Below are 18,486 nucleotides of genomic sequence, written 5' to 3'. Positions count from 1 at the left end.
AAAAAAAAAATTCTCAATTTCTAAGATGACAATATAGAATTTTGTACACAGCTCAGTTTGCCTTGGTTGAAAACAGTCAAAAGTATTCACACAGTAAAGGCAAGAAATTCCAAAACAAATTACTTTTCACTCATATTCATTCCTTCACTCCTACCCACATTCTTCCTTTCAAATTTCTGGAAGTAGGAGTTATTTTATTGAAATAGGTGCTTTAGGAATTAAAGCTGTATTTTTATGGTAGAATAATTATGGCTATTTAAGTAGAAAGGATACTTGGAAAAAAGACTTAAGAAAAAGTTCATTTTTTCTCCCCCCCCCCCCTTTCATAATTTAACACTTAAGAGGGCAGTTATGTGGCTCAGTGGATAGAAAGCCAGGCCTGGAGATGGTAGGTCTTGGATTCACATCTTGCCTTAAAGACATTTCCTAGTTGTGTGATCCTAGGCAAGTCATTTAACTCCAACTGCCTAGCCCTTACTCTTCTCTTCTGCCTTGGAATTGACACTTAGTAATTGATTCTAAGACAGAAGGGTAGGGGTTTGGGTTTTTGGTTTTGTTTTTTTAATTAACACTTTAAAACACAGACATCAACAAATGGAAAAGGAGAATGATAAACATACTATAAGATGCAAAAATGACAAAATATCCCTTATTTCCTCATCTAAAAGTAAAACGTAAGGGTCAACTTGATGGAGATACAACACAAGACACAAAATAACAACCAAATAATGTGCTAACAAGTTTGGTCATAGTGAAGTTTAATTATGTTACAATGATATCATTGTGAAGTGATCTTAAGATATAGAAGGCTATAGTGTTTCCAATTCCAAATTAATGGTCCACTTATTGAAGCAATATTTAATGTAACAAAAGAGTATCATCACTCAGAATTTGCAATGAAAATTATTTACTATTATCTACATAAGTGTCACTAATAGGAGGAAAGATTTTCCTGTAATGCTTGCTATAGAAAGTTACATAGATAGGAGAAAATAAATTGGATTATTTCTTGACTGTTTATTTCTTTGGATTATTCCTTGAGACCCAAAGAATAAATCACTGCTACTGGAGGCCACTGGCAATGACTTATAAAATATCTTTTCTTTTTAATAATAGAACTAAAACACTATTCAAACAAATATCAATGAAAATCTCTTAGATTAACTGCCTCAAAGCTTACCAACCTACTTTTTTAGGCTTGTACTGCTATCTTCCAAAAGGAAATATACAGTGATATTTAATATAGATCTATATTATTACCTGTGGGTTAATGTTTCCTAGGTACAAATTTGTAGTACTTGGATCCCCCACATCATGTGAGCCGGGTGCATAGTCATCAAGGACTAGAACAGGGGAATTAAAAAAAAAAAAAGATTGTAACCCTCAGGATAAAAACACTGTTCAAAATTTATACCATACAAAAGAGCAAGAAACTATATTACCACCAGATGATCTATTTCTTCGGGAAGGTGCGTCCACTAAAAAAATAAAAAAAGTAAAATATCTTTACCTTTAATTACATTATTATGTTGTCAAAGATGCTTATTAAAATAAATTTTACTTACTAGAACGACGCTGGCCATCTGAATCTGACTGAGGGGGTTCAAAACGGCTTAGCCTGCCTTTTGTTTTATGTCTTTCATCACGCTCTTCTTGAATTCTGTTGAAAATATTTTAAATCACTAGCAATGAGTCAAAAAATTATGATCCTACTGATTTTAAGCAAAAAAATTATTCATCTACTATGTTCAAATACGGTGATTTTTTTTATTGCCTTTATAGCGATAGTCATAATTACTTTTAGAAACAAAAGAGCCTGATTATGAACTATAGCTGCCATACAAGATAACTGAGTCCTTTCATTATATACAAAGGCAACTTTTGCCAGTTATATTACTAATATCAAGCCTGAAACAGAAGAATTATTTTTAAAGCACAGAGAGGAAATTAAGAGTTACAATTATTGAATTTATTGGGTCCTCTCCTATTTTCCTCAAAAATACAATTTTCCACTGCAAACAGGACTCCGGCCATTAGGTAAAATATTTTAATTCAATCCATAGATGGGAAATTACCAAGAGGCATAACTGTGAATTTTATTATAAGTTCATTTTCAAACCCTTCCCCACAAAACATAATCATAAAATCTTAGAAGAAGAAAAAATCCTCATGGCAGACTATTTGGTAATAACTACAAAGTTATATTGTGTGGGGGGCCTGTCTTTGCATTCTCACGCATCAACTGGATATACCTATGATAGTTATTCTCCACACTATAAAACTTACTGTTTTAGTTCTTCTTTGAAGAGTTCCAAATTGCTCTTTTTCTTTTCTTTCTCCCCTTTCTTCAGTGGCTATGAAGGATATGACAGGTTATGCTTCAGAAAATGGAAGGTTTAACAAAACGAATGGTTCAATAATTATACCATTTCTAAACCATATTTACCTCTTGGCCACTGATTTCTTTAATGTTGCTCACTAATAAGATGATACTGGTAAAAATAACTGGTAAAAAATAACTGACAAATATCTGCAACTAAAAAACCAATTTTGACACTATCCTTAAAATAATGGTGTGAAAGTAAAACTTTAGCCCAATACAGTTGAAGTATTTTGCTATTTTTAAGAAACATACTAAAACTAATACATCAAAGTAGGCATTGTGATCCAAAGCAGTGATTCTGAAAGATTATACACTTATCCAAAAGATACTGCTTAAAATATTTTTAATCACCTCTTAAGAACTGCCTTCCAAACCATTTTAGAAGGTAAAAATGTTCCAAAACATAAGAGCCAAAATCAACTGATTGCTTTATCCTAGTAGTCTGTTTTTGCACAAAGAGAATATATTTATATTCTGTTTAATCACCCTATTACTCACTAGACTTAGCTCTGGGGAACTTTTGACTATTTTCAAAACTCAATCCACCCTCAAATGGATATAGAATGTACCAAAGGCTCTTGAAGAATATTCCATACAAGGAATTCCAAAAACATTTGAATAATGGGAGCTATGAGAATAAGTTGCTATCCCCCCCCCTCGAAAGGGCATAATATTTGCTTATATGCAAAAACATCTGGTTTACTTGTTTAAAATATAGTCAATAATCTATAGGTATATCTTGAACTGCAATCAAATATTCTTAACAAACATTAATAAAGCCTCAACAACTGGGTTAGTATCAAATGTATGAATATTAAGAAAAATGCAAATTCTTGTACAAGAGTGTAAACTGTTCACTGCTTAAAGCCTATCAGTAGTCATGTGCCACATGCTAATATATAATAATCTGAATGTGAATGCTATTGGGTTAGAAAACGTCAAAACTCACCACCTCCAAAAAAATACCAAAGTCCTGCTTACAGTGGAAGTATAGAAAGTTGTCTCAGCAAGGTCATCCACACACATATGAAAGGTCAGGAATTTCTGAGTATGACTTACAGGTTTTTTAGTTTCTATCACAAGAAGGGATGGTGGCCTTTCATTGGAAGACTGATTTGGTGCATTCTTTTGATCTGCAAATCTTGAGGATGGCTTATAAATTTTGCCTCGTTTTTCATCTGTTTCGTGTTCTTCTATAATTTAAGAAATTGAGAAGTTTACCTTATAGTAAGTTTCAAATCTATTTTTCAACCAGCCAACAAGTATTTGTTAAGTACAAACTATGGGCCAACCACTGTGCCAGATAGAAATTAGAAAATTTTTTAAGGGCTGAATAGGCATAAGATATGGTGCACACCTATCAAAAGCTAACAAAATTGATCAAACAGCATCAACTCTGAGATGACTTGTTCATGACCTCCTTACTGATGCTATAAGGGTAAAATTGTTGAACTTTAATTAGCACTGGCTTTCCCACTTATACTTAACTGCATAAAATTCCAATTCCATTAGCACTGATCTGTATATACAATGTCTTAAGGCATAGTGTTAGATGGGGGTGGGGGAAAACAAGGATTTTATAATCTAGTAAGAAGAATAAAGAGATCTGAACAAAGATAAACAAGTGCACAAGCGGTACCCAAAAATATCATGTCTCCCCACCCCCACCTCCGGGCCCAAAAAAGAAAGGTTCACATGTAGTAGATGAAGTAAAACAAGGAAAGCACAAGAGGAAAATGTTATTTGCATTCAGCAGAAAAGAATTTCAATTGGCAGATCTGCAAGCTGGTGGAGAAAAGTAACAAAATCCTGAACATGTTTGGGGAATGGCAAATAAACCAGAATGGCTAGAGCACTGAGCTCTAGAAGGGAAACAAAATGTGAGGTAAGACTAAAAAGGTAGAAATTAAAATTGTGTCAGGTCTTGATTATCACTATTTAAGAACCCAGATTTTGCTAGTTTAAGCACCTTAAATCTGCCAATTAAATATTTACAGAAAACTTGAAATATGCAAACCAAAAGTACCCAAATAAAAAGTGAAGCAGGGGCTGTTTCCTTTCCTTACTGTTTATGCTTTGGTTATTTCCTTTTTTATTTAGCAAATCCATTAGAGCGGTGTTAGCGAATCTTTTAGAAATGGTGTGCTAGGCCCCACCCCCACCCTACCAACCCCCAACTGAGTATAGTGCTCCATACACATACAGGGGAGAAAGTAATCCCATTGGGCTGCTGGACAGAGGGGTGGGTGAAGTGAGTAGTGTCCTCAACAAGTGTAGAGAGTGGTAGGGGAGCGACTTGAGTACTCTGTTCCCCTCCAGCTTTGCCACCTGTGAAACTCCTGACCTTATCCACTGTGCACTCCCAGCTCCCATGGGGGCTGCTGGGCGGGGAATGAAAAAATGTCATCAGGCACAGTGGAGAGTAGGAGGAGAACAGCTTCACCCAAGGCCCTCTGCCATTTTAGCAACAAAACTGGGGTGCAAGGAGGACATGACACAACATGCCCAGAAAGTGCTCTGTGTGCCATCTTTGGCACCCGTGCCATAGGTTTGCCATCAATGCATTAGAGCTGTGATGGGCAAACTATGGCTCGCGGGCCAGATGCGGCCCCCTGAAATGTTCTAGCCCGCCGCTCACTGCATTAGAGGGTACTAAAAGGTGGAAGAAAATTCTAATTAATCAATTTTCATTTGCTTCCTTTTCCAGAAAATATAGAAGGGAAACTGAAATGCATGTAGAAGTGAAGCCTGGGGATTCATTATGGGTTTTAATGACCCCTTTCATAACCTCAAAGAATAATTTTTGTTACCAGGTTATTACCAGGATTATGCCATGTATTCCTTTCAATTTGGTACTTTGAAATAAATCTGAAATTGTTGCTGATACAATAATTTCAACCAATATATATGCAAGAAAACTAAAACTGAAGTTAGTTATGCCTTTAGTTCATTAACTATACTATCTTTTCATTAAGAGTTTTAGCCAAACTCTGCAAATAACCAGTTATTATGATAACTTAGGCAAGTCACCTGATTTCACTGAGCTTCAGGTTTTTTTTAATCTCTAAAATGAGGTTTATACTAGTTGTAAGCGAAATAGTTTATTAACTATAAATGTATCTTCACTAAAGTCCTCCTTTGATTTTTTTTTTTAACTCTTACTTTCCATCTTAGAATCAATACTGTGAATTGGTTCCAAGGTAGAAGAGAAGTAAGGGTTAAGCAATAGGGTTTAAGTGACTTGCCCAGAGTTACACAGCCAGTAAGTATCTGAGGCCAAATTGGAACCCAGGACCTCCTTGTCTTTAGTCTGGACAATCCATTGGGCTGCCCCCTCTGTTATCTTTTCAAGCTACTAGCATGGCCCTAGGTAAAGACTATAAATGCAAGCTTTGTAAAGTCACAAAAAACTTGAAAGGCTTTGCATAAAACTGGATCACATTTTCAGAGGACCAGCTCAGAGGAGTCAGAGGAGGTTCATGAGCAATTATGGATTAGCTAAAAATGGAAGAATTTTTTTCAGCCACCACAGCTTGTGAAAATTATTTACTGAGGCACATCAGTACTGTAACCTGGAAATCACCAGCAAAACCCCAAGTTTATTGAAGCACTGAAGCATATAAAAAGAAGTTATTGTCTGGGCCAATTCCTGTTCTAAGCTCTAGAAGTAGCCATGGTCCTTCCAGATCTAACACTTTATGCTTTTAACTCTAGCAGATAAATTATTTGTGTTAACAGAGAATTCTGAGATTTAATACAAAGTCAATATGTAATAACGCTACGCTATTTTTTAAATTAAGAGGTAATGTGGCTACAAAGTCAGCCTTGGATTCAGTAACATATATAGAGGACCATGTTCTACCCTGAGCACATAATTATTATATAATTAGGCCCTGAACAAGACACTTAATAGTCTCAGTGCCTCTGGGCAACTCCAAGTTGAAAACTTGAGTTGGCCAAAAAAAAAAAAAAAAAAAAAAAAAAAAAAAAAAAAAGGGCTGAGATGCTTTAGTAGGATTTTCTTCACCAAGAATTGCTTACATAAATGAAAATATGGATTCAGATTCCTATGGAGAAAAAAATGGGAAAATACAAAACACTTTAACACACTTTGGTTCTTTGTTACCTAGATCAAAATCTATGGTTACTAAATGACTATAGTTACCATACTTACCTTTAGCAGCATTAACCACACCACCTCTCACAAATGTTTTCACTTTATTACCATCACTGCCTTCAAAAGCAGCAAGGAATTCTTCATAAATCTCAGCCGCGGCCTTCTCATCCTCCTAAATAAGTAAATTTAATGTGTCACTAACAGTTTAGCATGGGGCTTCCCTACTATACATTCTATTAAGTCCTCAACCAGGCATATATTTAGCAGCTGAAATCTCCCATCCCTAAGCAGACAAAATGGTTTCTACTCATCCATCACTAGCTGTGTGGTCAGTTATAGGAGTTACTAAGTATGAACTAACTCACCCTTGAGAGAAAAAACTATGCTTTATCAATGTAAAATTTGTTTTTTCATTCTGAAATTAAACCAATTTTGCTTGTGCTCTAATTGCAGAGCTCCACCCTATCTCCCTAGACATTATCATAGTCACATCAGGGACAGCAAACACTGAAGAAATGAACAAAAATTACCTTCTTCTTCAATTCTTCTTGTTCTTTCTTGCTCAAAGTTCTTTTAGCTGCACTCATCTTCCCAATGCTAAATGCTTTGAGCTTGTTTTCCAGAAGTGGCTATACAAAGAAAAACAAGCTTAAATATTTACATAAACAAGTCTTAAAATACCTCTTTTCAGAACACCTGTCTTAAGTCCCAAAGGGGACTCCCTGCCTCACAGAAGTGGACCAAGACCTCTGCACGTGGAAAAGGATTAATGGACAGACCCAACATGCAGAATTTTTCTCCCTCCACCAAAAAAGTCAGTGGGAAGGAGACCCTCAGGAAGATCTGAGAAGAGTGACAGAGACCAGACAAGAAAGAATGGTGAATTTTAAAATGAGAGAATTGAGGGGTGTGAAAAGTGAATCAAACTCTCTTTTGTCTATCAATCAAAAACTTAAGTACCTCTACTTAGTGACCTAGGAGTACTTAAGTTTTTGATTAACTTAAACATTGCTGATTGATAGACAAAGAGTTTGATTCACTTTTTTTTCTTTTCTTTTCTTTTAAAACCCTTACCTTCCGTCAATACTGTGTATTGGCTCCAAAGCAGAAAAGTGGTAAAGGGCTAGGCAATGGGGGTCAAGTGACTTGCCCAGGGTCACACAGCTGGGAAGTGTCTGAGGCCAGATTTGAACCTAGGACCTCCCATCTCTAGGCCTGGCTCTCAATCCACTGAGCCATCCAGCTGCCCCTGATTCACTCTTCACAAGGGACTGGGAGAGTAGATGGTAAATTGTGGGAACTGAGTGAACCACACTGACTACCTAAGTGACAATTCTGGAGCTAGCTTAGTTCCCTTTCTATTCAATTATGGTCTGATCCAGTTTCTACCTTGTGATAAAATTTTATTTAATTGTGGGAATTAGAAGAAAACCACTTTTAACTGCTGCTTAAGAGTCCCTTCACCAAAGATCTAGGTTATGCTTTACAGAAACCCAGGCAGATCCAAGACTGATATGAGTTTTCTCATGATTATATATGTCAAACAATCCCTATGTTCTATCGGAAAACTGGTCCATATTGATCAGTTATTGTTTCCATGTCCCTTTGATAGTACACAGTCTTTTGAAGGGAGCAACACACTTCCTTTTCTGAAATCAGATAACTGTTCTGTTCTTTCTTCTCCCAACTCATAAAGACCCTAATCTTTGCTTCAATTAGAAATCAGATTACTTAATGATGCATTTTCTTTTTAATTGACTGGCCTTATTTGATTGTTCTTCATGTATAAAAATTTGTCTCCCCCTTCATTAGGGGTCAGTCTCTATTTGTTAGGCAACTACCATGCACTGCTTAATAAATCAATACATTCAGAAGCTCAAACCTTTGTTTCCTCATTTTCTTTTTCACTCACCACATAAATAGGAGGCAATGAAAACAAAATTTCAACTTTAAAATCATTAGAATGAAAATGTTCCAAATATCACAAAATAGGTTCTTCATTTTAAACCATCAACTTGAAATTCTAGAGACGATGTGAACAGTAGGCAGGGTACCCCATAACTCTTACTCAGAGACCTAAAAGAGCTTGATAATAAAATTTTATGATATGACTAAAAAGGAATATAAGAGCATGCACACATACAGACACATACAGAATCTCTCAGCAGGCGAGAAATCACAAATATTGTATTCTGCACATGTATTCAGCTCCTTTTTCAATGTATTGCTCAATTATGTAGATTTTTTTTCCTCTTCTTTTTTTTGTATTTTAAAAAATAGCATCTGTTCTAGGGGATGGCTGAGAGATAATATGAAAAAATATACCAATAAAAACTTATTTAAAAATTTTTTAATTACAATTTTTTAATACTGAAATCTCTCATTATTTAAAATGAACTTTTCACTTAAAAAACTGGATAGCTTTTTCATTTGTCTAAATTGTCCAATCACATAGCTTTTAAAGTCAGAACTATGTCGTTTTTGTATCTGTATTAAATGTTTAAGCACAAAGGAAATCAAAATATTTATCAGTATTAAGAATATTTACTAAGCACTGTCCTTTATTTAACTACTCAGTTATAATAGTGTACTGCCTTGACAATCATTTCCTTATCAGTAAAACAAAAAGCTAATTATTTCAGTAACTTCATATATAAATATTTAACAACTTTATCATAAATCTTGTCAAAAATACTTAAAAACAGTAGTATATCTGTGTGTTCGAAAATATCCAAAACTATCCAAGAGGTTGTCTTTCATAAAAGACTAATCATAGTAACTCCAATCAGTAGTTATTTCTAGGTCAAAAATATTTTGCATAAATTTTAAATTTAGGTATGTAATTCCATATTCATTTCTTAAAAAGAAAAAAATCCTTTTGCTGGACTATATTATCCACACTCTAAAGTTCTGATCTGTACTCCTTCCTTCATTCCACAAAAATAAAATAAAAAAAAAAAAAACTAACATCTCAAGATTGCATGCATCAAGTCTATCTTCACCGCCACTGGCAAAATTCTTCATCACAGATGTCAACTGGGTACCAAACTTCCTCACTTTATTTCCTCTTAAATTTCATTTTGCTCCATTTGTCTCTCTGGCATATTCATTCCATTCTTGATTTTCAGCCTTTTCTAAATCAATGCATTCCTATCTTTTCCCAATTTTCTAAACAGAAGTGGATCTTCTGATCACAGCACCAAAAGGACCTCATCTTCATTTTACAGCTGAGAAAACTGAGGCCAAGGGAAATTAAGTAATTTACCCAAGATCATGCAAATCATAAGCATAGCATTTAAGAGCCAGCAGCAGTTCCACTACACCACTTGCCAAGTTTTGATTTAATCCTTCCTTCTTTAGTCAATGGCAGGAAGCTGGGAGGGAACCAACTCCCAAGCCATCTCTCCCAGAATATGAGCACTCACCTCTGTTCCCTCATCTAACAACACTTCCTCCTCCCTCCTACCACACACAAATAAAGCCTAATGCTTGCCTTCTTAAGAAGGCCTCCCTGGATGAAAGCCCAGCATAGGGCAACACAAGAGACCAAACTCAAGCAAGAGAACAAACAGTGGAGAGCAGAGAGGCCATTCAGCCACAATGCCTGTCATTCCATACAGAGGACTTTATTTCTCTGGGTCTTGAAAGGCTTTCTTTTTTTCAATTTAAGTAACCAAAAGAAAAGGATAAATATTGACACCATGATCATACTAATCATCAGCTTATACCTTGTAAGTATTAAGTGACCAGGGAAGAAAGCAAAAATGGAGCTAGGGATGGGCGAAGGGGTACTGACAGAAAAAAGTTAAATGGGAGTAAAGATAAATTTTGTAGAAAGACCTGAATTTGAAGTTCCTAGGCCCAAGTTTTAATCATTCATTAGTGTCATGATTACAGAGCAATCAAATAATCACCTGAAGATAATGCTGTTGCTGTGGTACAATAATAGATATACAGTCCATTAAGGGACCCTCATTCAATGTTTTTTCCACCTTCGAGAACCTAGAACTTATCATCACAAGGCCTGAAAATAGGGCTTTAAGAGAGGGAAGGAACACAGTCATGATACTCAAAAATCGTATTTCAGACCACCTCTGGGACACATTCCATAAGCTATTATCTCTAAAGTCTTCCAAGAGTAATCAAAGGAGAATTCATTATTTTCTTGTTACTTAATCTAATATAGGCACAGAGAAATTTCCCTTTATCTCCACTCCAAATATACTCTTGCCTCTTATTTATCCATATTACATTTATTCTTGAATAGCTAATATATTTATAATGTGCACTAATCACATATTGGTCTAAAATTTTTATTGTTGTTATACCTTCCTAGCTAAGATTGTAAACTTCTAAAGAAGGAAATAGATCTGGGTAGCTGGGTTTATTTTTTGTTTTTATTTTTGCATAAAACTTTTTGATACAGAACTACACACAATGTGAGTTTCCATCTAACTAAAAGTGTCCTCAAATTATTTTGGAGAAGAGTCTTGAAATGATACTGATATATCAGTTTAAGAGGCCAACCATAATCTGGTTTTTGGACAGTGTTCTGTGAGTCAATTACACCAGGAAGAAAAGAGAGCAGGGTTCTTATTTGTTTTCTTTAAGGGTAAGGAATAGCCCATAAACTATCTGTAAAGGTAAAAGTTTGATAGTATGTATGTTTCAAATAATTCAAAATTGTTAACCTTAATATTTCACTACAAATTAAAATTTAAAACCTCCAGAAATAAGTTAATATAGGCAAATACTTGAAAAATTATTCTTTTTTTACAAGATACATTAATGAAAGCTAGTCACAAAAATGTTAATGAAACAAGATTAAGAAACATTGCATTTTAAATTATTGCAGACAATAAAAAATATCTGGGAGCAGCTGGGTAGCTCAGTGGATGGAGAGTCAGGCCTAGAGACGGGAGGTCCTAGGTTCAAATCTGGCCTCAGACACTTCCCAGCTGTGTGACCTTGGGCAAGTCACTTGACCCCCATTGCCCACCCTTACCAATCTTCCACCTATGAGACAATACACAGAAGTTAAGGGTTTAAACAACAAAAAAAAAAATTAAAAAAAAATATCTGGAAGTCTACCTTCCCAGACAAACTCAGGAACCATATGAACACAATTACAAAACAGTTTATACACCAATAGTCAATTCTAAACAATGGGAAAAATATTTCCATTGGGTAGGCCCATGGGCAGGCCAAGACAATATAATAAAAATGATAATTCTACCTAAATTAATTTACCTTTTCAATGCCATGCCAAATTACAAAAAGAATTTTATAGAGCTAGAAAAAAATAATAAAATTAATCTGGAAGAAGAAAAGGTCAAGAATGGCAAGGGAATTAATAAAGAGAAAAAATGTGAAAAAACAATAACCTAACAATAACAAATCTCAAACTATTATAAAACAGTAATTATCAAAACAATCTGGTACTGGATAAGAAACAGTGGTAGATCAGTGGAATAGATTAGGTACATAATACACAGTACTAAATGATCACAGTAATCTAGTGTTTGATAAAAGCCAAAGATCCAAGCTTTGGGGACAAGAACTCATTATTCCACAAAAACTGCTGGAAAAATTGGAAAAGTTTGGCAGAAACTAGATATAGACCAACAGCTCACACTGTATACCTATACCAAGATAAGTCAAAATGGGTTAATGATTTAGACATGTAGGGTGATACCATAAGCAATCAGGGAAGCATGGATTAGTTTACTTGTCAGATCTACGGAAAAGAGAAGAATTTATGACCATACAAGACCAAACAAAACATTACAAAAATTAAAATGGGTAATTTTGATTATATTAAATTTTAAAGTTTTTTTCACTAATAAAACCAATACAAGCCAAGATTAAAAGGAAAGCAGGAGGATAGGTATGTGGCTCAGGGTGGATTAAGAGCTAGGCCTAGAGATGGGAGGTCTTGGATTCAAATCTGACCTCAGATACTTCCTAGCTAAATGGCCCTGGTCTTACTGTACTTCTGCCTCGTGTGTTATTTAGAATTTCTGGGGGTTTCATTTAAAAGTATTTGACAAACTTCCTGTGGACATGTGGGGGACTTTGAAACTACATTTTCCATGGTCCAATGGGTTTCCTGTTTTGGATGATATCTTCAAGGTAAAGCCCGCCAGCTTTAAATATTGGGAAGTGGCTTTTGACTTCCTCTTTGCTACCTGAGCGCACTCCCAGGAGTCGGAGAAGAGTAGGGAAGGTTTGGAACAAAATGGCTGAGGCAGCAATTTGAATTTTTTATAGGCGCGTGGTCGATTTTATTCTATCAACATGGGCCTAATTAAAATATTATTTTTCCTCATAATATCAGCCTATATCAATTTTAATCTTTATACTTGGAACCAATACACGGTGATCATTCTAAGACAGAAGGTTAGGATTTAAAAAAAACTTTTTTTTTAAAGTAAAGTAGAAAGCTAAAAAAAATGTATAACTAGTATCTCTGAGGAAAAAAGCATAATTTCTCAAACATTTATAAAATTTTATTTTATAGTAAATTTAATAAAACTTATAAAAATACAAGTCATTTCCCAAAAGATAAATGGTTAAAAGAGATAAATAGGCAACTTTAAGACAAATAAATCAAAGCTATCTATAGTCATATGAAAAAATGCTCTAAATTACTACTGCTTAGAGAGGCAAGGATACCATCTCATACCTATCTGATCAGCTAATATGACAGAAAGAGAAAATGATAAATACTGAAGGGGATTTGAGGAACTTGGGACACTACTGCACTCCTGGTGGGGTTATAAACTGATATGATTTACAACCAAAGAGCTATAAAACTGTGTATACCCCAGGTATACCACACTACTAAGTCTGTATTCCAAAGAGATAAAGAAAAAGGGAAAGAATGCACTTGTACAAAAATATTTATAGTAGTTTTCTTTTAGTGATGGCAAAGAATTAGAAATTGAGGGGATATCCAACATCTGGGGATAGCTGAACAAGCTGTGGTATTTGATTGTCAATGCTACAAGAAATGACAAGTGGTATGCTTTCAGAAAACCTGGAAAGACTCACATGAACTGATGCAAACTGAACAGAACCAGTAACAGCAATATTATTTGATGAACAAGTATAAATGGCTATTTTAACTATTATGAGCAAGACAATGATCTAAGACCATTCCAATGTACCTATGATGAAAAATGCCATCCATTTCTAGGGAAATAACAGATGGAGTCTGAATGCAGATTGAAGCATACTATTTTTCATTTTTTGGATAGGGGTGTGTTTTCTTTCACAATGACTAATATGGAAATATGTTTTCAATGATTACATATGTATAACCTATATCAAATTGCTTACCATCTCAGAGAGGAGAGTAGGGAGGGGAGTAGGGACAGAATTTAGAACTTGAAAACTTTTTAAATATTAAAAATTGTTTTTTTATACATAATTGGAGAAAATAAAAAATATTTTTTAAAAATTTATACAGCATCTAGGGTCAGGTGACAAATGACTGGATGTGAGGGCCAGGTGTTGGGGCTAACCCATAGTCACAGCCACGGTGAGAGACTCAGCTCCGTGTAAGAGACAGAGATAGATAGATAGATAGATAGATAGATAGATAGATAGATAGATAGATTGATAGACAGACAGACAGACAGACAGACAGACAGACAGACAGACAGACAGACACAAATGAAAAAGCAGGAGCTATGTAATGAAGATGGAGAGGTGTGAGTGGGTAAACACACAGCACAACGATTATAGTTATGGCTCCATTTATTATGACAAAGAGAAAGATTTTTATGGAAAGTAGAGTGCTAAGCATTACAACATATTTAGGAGGCGTTTCTTTCCCATGAATGTTGTTTATGAAAAGACTTTATCCAAAGTACTACAACCCAGGCAATTGAGGAAGAGTAACAATTGGATTTATTCTGAGTAACTTGGAGAAAGGAAAGTCTGGTTCATTTGGTCATGACATTACAAAGACTTCTTTGGTCTTCAAAATAAGGAACAGCTCATGGTTTTATTATGACCATTTGGGGAGGAAACTTTCAGGAATTATACTTATCTGAGTGTCAAGACAACACTTTGTAACTGAGAGATTTAATGTAGAGAATTCTATCCCTTTTGAAACATTAAAATAATCAAGTAATGCAAAATCAAAAACAAGACTAAAATACAAGTTTGAAATTTAAACAGCATGAAGAATTTTAAGCGAAAATCAATCCTAAAACAGAGAGCAAAAGAGTTCTATGTTATTTTTTTATAACTAACTCACCCTTGACAAATTTTGATGGGGAGAATCACAAAGGCTCTCACGGGTACTTTCTGTCCTATAATTGTGTTTCCTCGGGCTCTTAGGTCGTGTCCGACTTGGCATATCTGTATCTGAAGGTCCAGCTGCATCCATCTTCAGAGGAAAAAAGAGAAATCATATCTGAAGATTATATAAAGTGCTAGGTCTCACAAGATATTTTTCCTTAACAACTAGACACAAAGTATAAATCAGTATATCCTATTAGCAGATTAAAAGTTGCTCACCAGAAGGCTATCTATTAATAAATAACTGTTCGCCATTCCTCCTTATGATTCACTTTACATAGATCTAAAGAGTATTAAATAAAAGACTGAATACAATTTACATTTAACAACCTATATAGAGTAAAAGGAAACTTTTCTATGTAAAATAGGTCATAAACTCAAAATTTAGTTTTATTTAATAATTCTTTATTTCATGACACTTCCTTGTTTTCACTCAATGTCCAGTTTGTTATAGATTTGATACATGAGTCAAAGACTTGAAACTGACAGCAATTCAAGTGGAAATGGTAGAATTAGTAGGACTTTAGGCTACACCCGTGATTCCCAAAGTGGGTGCCACTGTCCCCTGGTGGGTGCTGCAGCAATCCGGGGGGGAGGCCGCAATGATGGTCACAGGTGCATTTATCTTTCCTATTACTTGCTATTAAAATTTTTAAAAATTTAATTTCAAGGGGTGCTAAGTAATATTTTTTCTGGAAAGGGGGTGGTAGGCCAAAAAAGTTTGGGAACCACTGGGCTACACCATATTTTAAAGGATATGTGATATTTCACTAACAAAGGTCCTCCATCTACAAAAACACAGATCCCACTTCACCATACCTTCTTCTCAAGCTTGTCCATATCTTCCTAAAAATCCCCTTTCCTTTATAATTTCAAGGATACCAAAACAAGGCAGGGTCATGCAAAAACAAGAATTCAAATTCTCCCTCGTACATTTACTACTTGTGTTACAGGCATATTATATCTCAACTTCCTCCTCTGTAAAATGTATGATATATCTCCTGCCTATGGGAATAGTTGTGAAGCTCAAACAAGATAATGTATGAAAAACACTTTGCCATCCTTAACAAGGATCTATTAATGTCAGTTTTCACAATTATTCTCCTGGATAATCCTTTCCTCTCTATGACTTTGTGACATGATTCTCTGGCTTGTTCTTGAACCTCTGACCACTGCGCAGTCTTCTCTACATGGTTATTGCCCAGAGCCCAAGTCTTACTGATTTGGGGGGGGGGGGGGGGAGGTCCTGAAGGCTCCATTATTGGCCTCCTTCTCTTCCTATATAGTCTTTCACTTAGGAAATAAGATGCCAAGGCTTAAACCACCTCTGCCAATCATACTCAGATCTCTGTATCCAGCCCTAGTGTTTCTTGCAAGCTATAGCAGTATCACATCACCAACTGCTTACTAGCATTTCAAAATCAAAGGCATCTCAAATTCATCATGTGCTAAACAACTCATTTTCTTTCCCTAAAAAAACCACTCTTCCCCCTAACTTCCTTATTTCTGACTGTCACATCATCATCCTTCTGGTCATGAAGGTTTGAAACTTTGGTATCACCTCCTATCCTCCTCACTTATATCTCACATAACTAATAGCCAACCAACATTTCTTTTTCTTTTTTTTTTTTTAAACCCTTAACTTCTGTGTATTGGCTCCTAGGTGGAAGAGTGGTATGGGTGGGCAATGGGGGTCAAGTGACTTGCCCAGGGTCACACAGCTGGGAAGTGTCTGAGGCCGTATTTGAACCTAGGACCTCTCGTCTCTAGGCCTGACTCTCAGTCCACTGAGCTATCCAGCTGCCCCCCCAACATTTCTTTTTAACCTCCACAAATGTGTCATATTTGTCTCCTCCAGACCCAGACAACTACAATTCTAGTTTAGAGCCTTATCACCTCTCACCTGAACTCAATTGCAATTTAAAAGGTTTCCCTGCCTCAAGTCTTTCCCCACCACCAGTCCATCCTACATGCAGCTGCTAAAGGGAATTACTTAAATACAGACCTGACCATGCCATTCCCCTCCTCAATAAAACTGATGGCTGCCTATTGCCTCAAGGATCAAATAGATCAAACAGAAACTCAATTTGGCATGTAAAACACTTTACAACCTGACTCTAGTATACCTTTCCATCCTTATTATATGTTACTCCCCTTCACATTTTTTCTCATTATCTCATTTGATATCTATAAAAACTTCAGTCAGAAAACGGAGTCTCAGCAAAGTTAAACAAACTCATCTAGTCACAAAGCCAGTATGCAAAAGACTGGGACTCAAACCTACATTTTCAGACTTCAAATCCAATGCCCCTGTTTATGTACCATGCATAAGGGATAACTGGGACAAATGATAAGAAGTTATGGAGAAACATATTTTAGATTTAATCTTTCTAATAGTTATTTGACAATGGAATAAAAGTGTTTTGCCATACAAAATAGTGGGCTTCCTGTCAGTCCCTGGAAACATTCAAAGCAGAGGCTGAATCACAAAATGCTGTTAAGATAAATTCCTACATCAGAACAGAGGTAGGCTAGATTACTTTTAGGTCCTTTTAAACTCTGATTATCATATAATTTAGGCCAATATGGTTGACATAGTCTTGTTTAAGCAGCCCAAAAAGGAAAATTCTCTCCTGAAACACTCTAACCCTTTTGGATGCTTTAAAACCTAAAAGAGAGATCTTGCTCGTTGCAAAAAAAACTGTTGGGCCCCACATTCAAAGAACTGCCACAACTAATACTTCAAAACTGTAAGGACCTATGGCTGTATTAATATAATATTCTGCATCAGAAAGGTCATGCTTGGGAAAACACAAACTTCCCTCCCATAACTTTGTTAAAAAAAATGGGTTTTAAAATTTTTTTTTAAACAGTCTTAGAGCTTTACTCTGCCTAGAAAATGCATGATCGCCCTGGTGGACAATGTGGAGATAAACCTCTCAAGTTTGTCAGGCTGATCCTCCAATGGTATAATGTAACCACCAAGCCCATATGTAAAGCTTTTCTAGTGTGGTTTAGCCTGTCTCAGCTTATAAACTACACTAGTTTGGTCTTCAAGCACCTAGGGCCCCCGCCATCATGCCATAAAATGACCGAGAGCAGGGATTTACGAACTTTGTTTTGTTTTCCAATTTTTATAATTATATTTCAATCTAATTGGTATGCTTTATAATCTTATTTATTCATTTAAAAACATTATTCTAATGACAAATGCTGTAAGGGAGGTGGAAAAATTGGGATATTAATGCACTGTTGGTAGAGTTGTGAATATCATCGATCCAACCATTCTGGAAGGCAATTTGGACTATGCCTAAGGGACTATAAAAATTATGCATAGCCTATGCCCCAGCAACAGCACCACTAGATCTGTATTCCAAAGAGATCAAAGAAAAAAGGAAAGGACCTATATTTACAAAAACATTTATCTTATAGCAGCTCTTTTTATAGTGGCAAAGGATAGGAAATTGATAGGATGCCCTGTGATGAAATACTATTGTGCTATAAGAAATGGCAAGCAGGATGCTTTCAGAAAAACACATGAACTTATGGAAAGCAAAGTGAACAGAACCAAGAGAACACTGTACACAGTAAAGCAATATTGTTTGATGATCAACTGTGAATGACTTAGTTATTCTCAATAATACAATGATTCATCACAATACCAAAGGTCTTCTAA

The 18,486-nt window shown here is 35.5% G+C and overlaps 1 protein-coding gene across 2 annotated transcripts in view; it reads right to left on the bottom strand.

The window, feature by feature from the left end:
• The window catches only part of LOC123242776 (U2 snRNP associated SURP domain containing), a 73,415-nt gene that overhangs the window by 34,608 nt on the left and 20,321 nt on the right, over positions 1-18,486 (bottom strand). Inside the window, exons 3-10 of one of the 2 annotated variants that reach the window (XM_044670841.1) lie at positions 14,767-14,898; positions 7,031-7,129; positions 6,558-6,672; positions 3,443-3,576; positions 2,287-2,354; positions 1,566-1,660; positions 1,443-1,478; positions 1,261-1,343 (exon numbers count right to left, since the gene is read on the bottom strand). In XM_044670841.1, coding sequence (XP_044526776.1) covers positions 1,261-1,343; positions 1,443-1,478; positions 1,566-1,660; positions 2,287-2,354; positions 3,443-3,576; positions 6,558-6,672; positions 7,031-7,129; positions 14,767-14,898 — 762 coding nt within the window. The remainder of the gene's footprint in view (positions 1-1,260; positions 1,344-1,442; positions 1,479-1,565; positions 1,661-2,286; positions 2,355-3,442; positions 3,577-6,557; positions 6,673-7,030; positions 7,130-14,766; positions 14,899-18,486) is intronic. The other variant, XM_044670842.1, reaches the window with a different exon arrangement.

Source organism: Gracilinanus agilis, chromosome 3 (assembly GCF_016433145.1).
Source record: "Gracilinanus agilis isolate LMUSP501 chromosome 3, AgileGrace, whole genome shotgun sequence".
In the NCBI taxonomy this organism is placed as follows: Eukaryota; Metazoa; Chordata; class Mammalia; order Didelphimorphia; family Didelphidae; genus Gracilinanus; species Gracilinanus agilis.
The sequence above is the reverse complement of the archived record's forward strand: the minus strand, read 5'-3'. Positions and strand labels throughout refer to the sequence as shown.